This window comes from Vigna umbellata, chromosome 1, assembly GCF_029865625.1.
Source record: "Vigna umbellata cultivar VRB3 chromosome 1, Vumbellata_1.0, whole genome shotgun sequence".
In the NCBI taxonomy this organism is placed as follows: Eukaryota; Viridiplantae; Streptophyta; class Magnoliopsida; order Fabales; family Fabaceae; genus Vigna; species Vigna umbellata.
This window is the reverse complement of record NC_142165.1, coordinates 60,903,351-60,913,685: the sequence shown is the minus strand read 5'-3', so window position 1 is coordinate 60,913,685 and position 10,335 is coordinate 60,903,351. Positions and strand designations below refer to the sequence as shown.

General features: G+C 34.3%; 1 protein-coding gene across 2 annotated transcripts; it reads right to left on the bottom strand.

The window, feature by feature from the left end:
* Window positions 1-1,551: 1,551 nt before the first annotated feature.
* Window positions 1,552-9,041, bottom strand: LOC124833403 (Remorin family protein). 2 transcript variants are annotated; one of them, XM_047307886.2, is made up of 6 exons: window positions 8,772-9,038; window positions 8,431-8,560; window positions 7,382-7,954; window positions 6,568-7,057; window positions 5,392-5,473; window positions 1,552-1,955 (listed from the first exon to the last, which is right to left on the bottom strand). In XM_047307886.2, exons 1-6 carry the CDS (start codon window positions 8,799-8,801, stop codon window positions 1,743-1,745), a joined length of 1,518 nt encoding a protein of 505 aa, XP_047163842.1. In that variant the 5' UTR covers window positions 8,802-9,038; the 3' UTR covers window positions 1,552-1,742. The 2 variants fall into 2 exon arrangements, 1 of the variants encoding a protein (XP_047163842.1); XR_015783412.1 differs by having other exon boundaries at window positions 1,888-1,955; window positions 5,392-5,495; window positions 8,772-9,041.
* Between the last annotated feature and the right edge of the window lie 1,294 nt (window positions 9,042-10,335).

The following is a 10,335-nucleotide window of genomic DNA, read 5'->3' as shown; positions in this document are numbered from 1 at the left end:
CCTACCACAACTCAACTACAAAAGTTAAACCCCTTCGCACCTGCAAACAGCTGCTCGGGGCTTGGGGGACTTAATGTACTATACATGGGTAGTCGACCGTCTTAGGAGAGGACCATCTACATTTACTGGTAATTCAATGATTGTGAGCTAGGTAAGATGGATGTCATTAATGACCAATTAATACGCTTGTTGACCATATCAGTGGGAAATATATGGTATTTGTGAGCAGTTAGCAGGTATATTATTAAATATTAATGGTTTGATTGTTGTATCAAATATGAACATACGACATTATTGACATATCCAATATGAATTAATGAGCTTGATTGTCATAAGTCCTATAAATATAGGGTTAATGTCCAGGTAAAGATATCTTGATCTATTATAATAAAATATAGATCTCTTTATGAAACTTATCTGACTTGAGCGTCGGAGTGTCTTCTGCAGGTCGACAACCCATCGGAGTGGATTGCGTTCTCAGAGAGGATTGAACGATCAAAAGAGAACAGAGCAAGGAAGGACGACCGACCTTCAGACCAATTCTACCAAAACAGTTTTCTTTCATTGCTGAGTTGTGTGCTTGTAAAACCCCAAAATCGTAATATAAACTTGGTTGGTGTGGCTAAGCGAATGTAGCTCTTGGTATAGGGTAACCAACATGAAAATTATTGTGCTGATATCTCTCTCGCTATATCTCTTGTATTCTTCAAATTTTTGTTATTCTCATTATTTGCATTGCCTATTGTAAACTAGATTCATTTATTTAAAGATTTAATAAGCTTTTCGATATAAAGATTTGCTGAAATTATTCTTAGTTTAATTCACTCTCTTAAACTCAATCTTTGAAACTAACAATATGTTTATCAAAATGGCTAAAAACAAACTTCCTTTTGCCTAAGGTGTAGACCACTAATTATTGGAGGGTTAACCATCAATTTTAAAAAGTTAGAATGACAATCTTTATTGAATTCATTGACAAAGGAATATCTTATGCAACTATGAATGATCATTTCATTCTTATGCATACTTTTTAGAATATGATTCAACACAATCTAAAATTTGGATTAATTCTTATTAAACAACAAAGCATAAAGCATGAAAACACTTCATCTATAAGATGCAAGTTTTATAAAAGAAAAATCATGAGACACAATGTGCTTCATTTGATAGACGATACAACATGTGTTTACTTTGCTTCATCTGATAAGAAAAGTTCTCATTAAACAATGTTGAAATCACCATATATTTATTTAATTTTTTTTCTATAATAGGTATAACTTGTTTATATTTTATGCTGACTAATTTCTCATTATGACTTTGGTATATAGTCTCGGAATATCTTTTGTATTTTTTTCTTTCATTCTAATAAAATTGTGTGATGATAAACGATGGATAAATTTTGATACGTAAATATAAATGAGATGTCAATGTTCATAGTAATATATAATATGAGCCTACTTGGAAGATGCTAATTAAACTAGTTTTGAATAGAGTTTTACAAATTTTGGATCGAGACTAAATTCTACAAATAATCATCAAGCCCAGAAGAAATTTAGAAGATATAAACGGAATAAATAGCATAGCACTTCCAAATTGCAATTATTATGCAGAACAAGGTAACGTTTTACACCAGGGAGAAAATGCAATAGGCATATTTAACATGATTGAGGGTGTAAGCAGCAAAAGGCATTGAAAGCCAATAGAACAAAAAAATTAAACATTGAAAAGGATTGACTTTTCTTTTAAGAGCACCAATTGCAGCAAGAAAATGATAAATATGAGGAAGGGACATGACCAGTTCTTCGTATATATTCTGCTTGCTCTTCAGTTTTTGCAGCTTGATGATTTCTATTGGCTTCTGCTGCTGCTCGTTTTTCCTCAGCTTTATGCCTTGCCGAAGCTAAATTATTCATTAGCTTATCATGTGCCTTGCTACGTATTCTCTCAACTTCTACCTGCAATCAATGATTATAATTATGGTAATAACAATTACTTGTTATTATTATAAAAATATTATACTTTTGGGCTACTAACCAAAGTTTGTGTTTTTCAATACCATGTACCATTATGATATGACTACTTCATTTATTGTTGAGAAAGTTTGCTAAAATGTTAGAAATCTAATAAAAAGTCACCACTGCTAACTATTTTCTACTTCAACATCTCGTTTCCTATTCAAATGTCAAACAAACTCTCAATTCAGCAACCCATCACATAATAGTTGTTCAAACTTTGAAGTGTGTGCAACTCAAACACCAATACTATATTGTGTTGAAACTCAACTTCATTTAGAAGGAAAAGGATTGAACTCCCTATAATATGGTATTCTACTAGAAGTTTGATTTGGTGTGTTATCACAATGCGCAATTTAAAGTGAAAATGTACAGTCTAAATAAACAAGCATAGACATCTTCTCTTAGCATACCAGAAGAGATATCTTTACAGAGATTGGAACAAAATACAGATCTATTTGACATTCATCTACACTGGTATGGACATGACTGAAGCTCAATCTTTTAGGCCCAAAAGGACAATTAAGAGGAACTGCAATTGTTAGCATACTTATTGTTTATAGGAGAATAACTAGATTCTATATAATATGTTTGTTAGGATTTCTCAGTGAATGTAAACATATTCTGTTAGGAACCCTCCCATTCACCTCCTTTGCATCCAACTGACTATCTTGTTTAGTTGGAAAATTACATGGGTTTCTCTATAGTTTGAAGTAATCTACTCAAACTTGGTTTGGTAAATTCAGTTATATTGTTAGGGTATAAGGTGGGAGGTAATGATAAGGGTTGGGAGGTAATGAGAAGGAGAAGAAAGGTAGGAGGGAAGTGAGGCCGAACGGTATTGACCGTGAAGGCCGAACGGTGGAAGGCATTGAGAGGTAAGGCCGAACGGTGGACAAAAGGGGAGCAACTAGGCCGAACGGTGACAACGGGGGCGACCAGGCCGAACGGTGGGAGGTAAGGAGCGACCAGGCCGAACGGTGGGAGGCAAGGAGCGACCAGGCCGAACGGTGGGAGGCAGGGAGCGACTAGGCCGAACGGTGGGAAGCAGGGAAGGACCTGAGTCGAATGGTTGAAGAATCACCATCTTAACCGTGCAGCGGTTACGGGGGGCGAGAGCTAATTACAGTAAAAGGAGCCACAATAGGAGAGAATATTCAGTATAGGTTAATTAGAGTAAATATATATATATATATATATATATATATATATATATATATATATATATATATATATATATATATATATCCTAGGAAATATTCAATATAAGATATTTATAATTAAGGATATATGGGGATATTCATATTAAATATAGAGATATTTATATTAAATGCAGATATATTCTAGGGAAATATTTAGTAAGAGATGGGGCGGGAAATAATTAGTATAAATAAAGCTAGAATCTAGGGTTAAGGGTATGCTTTTGATTTGTGAGTTTTGTAAAGGAGGTTATGCTCCAGAATAGTTGACGGAGGTTATGCTCCCAATTATTAGAAATAATTGACGGAGGTTATGCTCTCAATTATTGTTTGATTTCTATTTGATTCAGTTATTCTTATCAATAAAAGAGATTCATTCATCCATTATCATTCGTTTATTGTTCTATTATGTGTGTGAGAGTGTGAAAGGTTGTATTTGGCTAGTTTACGTACTCAGGTACGTAACATATATTGTACTGATATTTGGATTGAAATGAGGCAAGACAGGTCATTAGTGTTTTATTGTCACATTTCTTTTGGGGAGTGTGTTTAGCTTATGGTCTATGTTCAAGATATTGATATTATAAGAAATGATATCGCTAGAATTGCTCAATTAAAAACACATTATTCAGCCACTGTCTAAAATACTTCTTGGTATTGAAGTGACACAATTAAAAGGTGTCATCATTAAATAAAGAAAATATGCTTTTAATATTTTGGAGATAGGCTTGACAAATTGCAAGCTAATTAATAGTCCTATGGACTCAAATCAAAAGTTAATGAGACCAAAGTGAACTTTTCTGACCCAGAGATATATAGAAGGTAGGAGGGAAAACTCATTTGTCTCACTATAACAAGACCTGATCTTTCTTATTCAGTGGGTGCAGAACCCTCACATTGATCACTAAAATGTTGTGGTTCACATTCTCATATATGTAAAAGGGAGACCAGAACAAGGATTCTTATATAATAACAAGGGAAATACTCTAAGTCTATGGATATTTCTATGCATATTGGGTTGGTTGTCCCATTGACAAAAGATTTACCACAAGATTTTGTGTATTCCTTGGAGGGAACCTTATATCTTTGAAAAATAAGAAACAAAGTATAGTCGCTCAATCTAGTGCAAAAGCTAAGTATAGATATATGGCCCTAGCTACATGTGAAAATGAGTTGAAGTTGCATTGTGATAATCGAGTAACTCTTCATATTGTATCCAATCCGTGGTTTCATGAGAGAACTAAACATATATAGATTGATTGTCATTTGTTAGAAAGAATTTGTTGACAAAGGATCTTATTATAGAATTTGTCAGCTCTAATGAACAACTCATACATTCTGACTAAATCTCTAAGAGGACCTGGGATTTAGTTTATATGTTCCAAGCTTGATGCACAAGATCTATATGTTCCAGTTTGAGGGAGAGTGTTGAAACGGAATGTTATTTTACTAATATTTCCTTTGTGTACCCAGCTTTAGGGTTAGGTTTTAGGCATGTGCGTTGCCTCCTTTTGTATCCTATATATTTTCATCAATAAGAAGCACAACAATGCAAGGATGTACACTATTTTTCTATCCATCTTATTTGTTCAAGTCTCTTAACACCATTGCTTCCTTCTTTATCTTCAGAATACAATATCGAGATAGATATTTCATTAACAATCACCTTCCTAGTTCCTATGGCTAGACATCATAAATCACAATTATCTTATGTTTGGAAGTTAGACAAATAAAACTTAAAGATTAATTATAACCATATCATACAAATTATTACTTTTGCATTCTTGACATGTTACAGTAAACTGTTCACTTCTGCAGAACATTGAATAGCCGATCAAATGGTTCGTGCAAGATATTTTCAAAGAAAGTATAGACAAAATTGAATTATTAAACTGAGATACATTTCTGCTAGACCTGTTACCTTTAAACCCTATGACGTCACAACTAGCAAGTTTATAAAATTATGGTAAGATATGGATTCAAATATATCAGATTTTCTCCTGTTTGCCATTAACCAATTTTACATTATTGTTTTCTTATTCATCTCTTTACACATATGTTGCCATTGTTACCTGAACATATTTTTCTGTAGTAGGATTAGAAGTTAACGTCCAAAGGATCGTCCCAAAAGAAACTAAATTAAAGAACCATATTGGAAACAACAAAATCAGTAATGATACCTCAATTTTTTTCATCTTGGCTTCTGTTTTTGCTTTCTGATGATTTTCCCATGCTTGAATTTTCATCTCCTCACGCCTAAACCTGTGTAATTAACACCATATTCCTGCTTCAGAGAATTTTAGTATGTAACCACGAAAAATAATCTTAACGTGTTTCAGAAACTGTTTAAATGCCCATAAAAAATCGGTCTCATGTTTTGAAAATGTGGTTAATTATATTCAAAAACTGTATTCATCTTTCTTCATCTTGTCACAAACATATCCATGACTAAGGGAGGGAAGACAAGTTTTTTAAGCTACTATTTCAGAAGAAACTGACATGAAAATTAAATACATACCTATAGGCTACAAACTGCACACATTGTCAAAGAATTCAGATACTCTGGCCTTAAATACTTCCTTTGTTTCTAAATTTTTCTGTTGGTTTTTATTATTTGTCTCCTGGTTTTCATTCCATGTGGGATAGATATATAATTGCAATCACTTTCAAACAAATGTTAGGAAACTGATTAATGGAAACATGGTCAAAAGGAGTAAGGCAACAATGACTATCTTCTAGGGGTCTGCATTTACACCACCAAGAATGATAATCTTTTCTTTTTTATCTTGGATCACTATCCAAGTGACATGATTGGAATCTACACAAATCAAAGAATTAGTTCCTTGAAGTTCTGCACTGTAGTTTATAGTGTTCAAGTCAATTTTGTAACCATATTTCTTTCCTCTGCTATATCTCTTCCTTTCTTTTCACATTTCTTGCCTAGATTTGTCATCACTAAGTCATTTATGATGATTTTTTCAAACACAACATAGGAATCCAGGTACCTAATTATAAAGAAACCAGGGGAAACCAAACCACAAACATGAAAAATTTTTACAAAAGGCTACTTACAGAAGAAATGTTGTAGAAATATTAAATGCCTCGGTCCAGATTCGATGACAAATATTCATTGCTCTCTTTGTAGCAAAAATTAAATAGACAAATGACAAAGAACAATACACTAGAAAGCTTAACCTATTATATGAAGCAACTTCAATTCTTCTACTTTTATATCTTAGAGATGTCACATGCTCTTCTGGCCATGCAAGAGCTTTAATTTAAAGATGAAAAAACTGGGTATGTCAACGGATTTACATCCCTAAAACAGCGTAAGTTACATGATAGTATAAACTGACCTGGCCATATACTTGGCCTTCTCAGCTTCCTCCCATGCTGCTGCACGTGCTTCAACAACACTCTTAGGCGGTTCTGGTTTTGTTTTGAGGGAAGTGGATGCATCCTTATCCTCCTCTTCTTTGCTGGCCCAGGCAGCAATATTCATTTTACCAAGTTGTGTCCCAAGGACCATTATTTCACGCCTGGTTTTCATTTGTAGCTCTTTTTCGGACAATTCATTCTTGTTGAGATTCAGATTGTCACCATGCAGATCAGTTAAAGTAGATGCAGGGGATGATCTAGGGGGAGTAGAAGGCCGAGAAGAGTTAGGACTGCGCATTGGTGTTGTCGCCCTCACAGGGGTACCTGTTCTTGAAGGCTCCTGGCTAGCAATAGGGGTCATTTCGGTTCCCATATCTCTCATTGATACAGACCGAGCAGTTGAAGGGGGAGGAACAAATGTTGTTGCATTCTGGATGGTAAGAGATGAATTGTGCTGGCTAAGGCTAACTGTAAACATAAAATAGCAGTCCCATAAATGAACTATAGTTACTAAAACTAAACACAGTTTATTTAATTCCTTAATGAAATTGTCTATAGTATTATCAACTTCTAGTTGTAGGACATCCCTTTCAGACAGAAAGACTCTTCAAGCAATTAATAACAAGGGATTTCATAGCATGAAGGTCTATTTTTTACCATAAATAGAAGAAAAATGCAATCAAACATACTGTCTGACAAAAGTAGCAGAAAATTCAAATGTATACATTTTGAATAACTAAAAGTTTGTTTATATCTCCAGTAATGAATTCCAGAACACAATCAAACATTTACCACAAGAACTTGCAATTGCATAGGGATCAGCCTCCCAACTCACAAATTTCTGTCCTCCACTTTCCATCTTAGTTTGATTTGTATCAATTTGCTTGGTATCCGGTTCATCTAAAGCAATTTCTCTTTGATCTGGAACTTCAACAACGACCTTCATTGAAGGTTGCCGGCTACCAAGACTAACAACCTTACGTGGACCTACATGCCCACCTTGCCCTTGAGCCTGCACTGTCTTTGGCCTGTTTGATGTTGGACTTGCTATCCACTTCTGAGCATCATCCCATTTAGATGGTGCTGGTTTTGAGAATGGTCTCACTGGCACTCTCTGTGTAGACCGCTCGGCCTTCTGAAATTCAAACACTGATGATGAGATGCTCATATTTTCATGCCCACTATCATAATCTGAAGAAGGGTCTTCTAAGATTCTATTCCTTGAAGTCACTGCAGCATTAGCCTTCAGAAAACGATCATCACCAACTGCCTCTATGCTACTGGTGCGAACTAATGCAGAAGTTGAACATTCAGGGAGGACACTCACAACATCTACATCTTTACAATGATCAGAACTGCTACCACCTGTAACAGATATGTCAAATAGAAGTAAACTTACTACTGCTGCCAGAGTGGGAAACACCATTCATTCTATAACAATAACAAACACTTACATATTTGACACTGCCTATAAATATCATTGTATAAACTAATCAACCAAATCTTTAGTTGAAACAAAAAGAAAGATAGGCACTACAAGCTTTAACTTGTAGGTTACCATATTTGAGATAACAAGTAGCCAAGTACATTGTACGTGAACAAAATTCCGGTCCCTTCATTTTCTTCTCCCTTTTTTTAGATAATTTAAAACATAGTATACGTCTAAATTTTCTCACGAAACTAAGGGAGATAAATTAAAATACCAAGCAACAATGATAATGGAGAAACAATCATAGTAAAAATCTTACAATTTGAGAAAGTACATATCCTTCAGATTTACAAAATCGAACCTTGAGGGAGGCATTACATCGATCAAGATAAAGAACCAAGAGCATACGTACCAGATTCATCCATGTCCGAATTCTGAGATCTCGTGGTGAAAGTAGAATCAAGCTCTTCCTCTCCTTTCCGCTTCTTCTCCACGCCCAGTAGCATGTTCCTCAATTTTCCAGGTGAAAATCCCCCACCACCCTGCAAACCCAAGTTTCCATAAGGCTAAAGGCAAATCAAAGAACCCCAAAACCGAACAGATCAAAACAAGAGTTCACACTGTGCAGAACAGTAAAAAAATGATACTCACTTTCCAAATACAACACAACACGGGTAGGAGAGAAATAGTGAAAAATGCAAATCAAGCAAAAAACAAAAGAGGTGAAGTGGATGAAAGAGGTGGAAGAGAGACCTGAGGCTTTTGGATCCTTTCGTAAACCATAGTGGATAAATGGGGCGTCCTGGTGAGAGCAAAAATGCAATCTTTACACAATGTAGGGAAAGTTCATCTGTGCCGTAAGCTTGCAAGTACTTCTTTGGGTTTGAAGCTTTTGAGTTGCAAAAGGGAGAGTGTTCCCTAACGTTTTCAACTTTGGATGAGCAGAGAGAGAAAAAGAGTTGGAAGACAAGAAGATGCAGTGAGAACCGGACCTGTCTCTGCCCTGTTGTTTGTACTACATTGGCTTTTGGGGCCCACTTTCCACTCTATATATAATGTAATCCCTTGTGTTGTTACTTCTTTTTAAGTTCAATCTGCAGTGTGCAATTATTACCTGTCTTGTAATGCAAAATCTATCAAATTTAATAAGTTTAGTTACGTCAAATTCATCATAAGAGAGGTGTTTAGCTTCCAATTACCCAGTCATAATACTTTACTTCCTCAGAGTTAAATTTAAAAATACAATAATTAATAGTTAAAGTGGGGTTTCATATTTTTCTCCGACTGCGTATACTTTCTTGCATAGGATACAGTGGAAGTCAAATCACCTAATTAAGTGATAGATTGTTACTTTAGTATTTAGTTTATTTATATACTTATTTTAAATTTCGGAATTGCAATGAAATAACATTTTGACAAATAATTCATTGTCAATTCATTTATAAGATTTGTATGATTTGAGGTATTAATCTAAATGTGGTTTTATATAACGAAATATATATAGAGAGAGATAGTTTTTGAAGTGAGTTTTAATGTAATTGAGTTCTAAATCGTCGTAAAAAGTAAAGTTTATTTATAAAATTTCTAACGCTTAAGTTAATAAGAGTATTTAAATGAATATTTGAGAAAAAAAAAAGAGGTTATCAAATCATTGTACTTCTTTGTAATAATATATGGATATGGAGTATAATAACATATGATAAAATAATTAGGTTAATTATGAATGAGAATTTGTTTATATCACATAAATACTATCATATATTTATCAAAATATATTAAAAAATAACTAAAATATTATATGAATCTTATTATTATTATAATATTTTCAACGAGTTATACATTATTTTTATTATAATAAGTTGGATAGATATTGTTAAAATAATTACCTTTATATCCTCACCAGGTATAGTGTTCTAGTCTTTATGAGTTCTATCTACAGTCGTACCTAGTTATCTGGTCTTTATTATAAATAGATGATAGTGAGAGAGATCAATTAAGCCCCTAGAAATATATTTTACATTTCAATCTCAAGTTGGTATTAGAGTGGGTCGATCCCGCTTTGGTTTTTGTCTAGTCACGTGTCAACACCTATCATTGTTGTCTGCAACTGTCTAGTGTCACTTGTAGCTGTGCAATTGTCTAATGTCATTTGTCGTTGTCCGCCATTGTCTAACATTGTTCTGCCACTATCTGTAGTTGTCCGCCGTAGTTTGTAATCATCAGCACCATCAACTTCTGTTCTTTGTCATGCCGACATTGTCCGCCGTCAGTCACCATCGCAGTTTCTTCTAGTGACCATCAAATTTGGTTCGTCTCT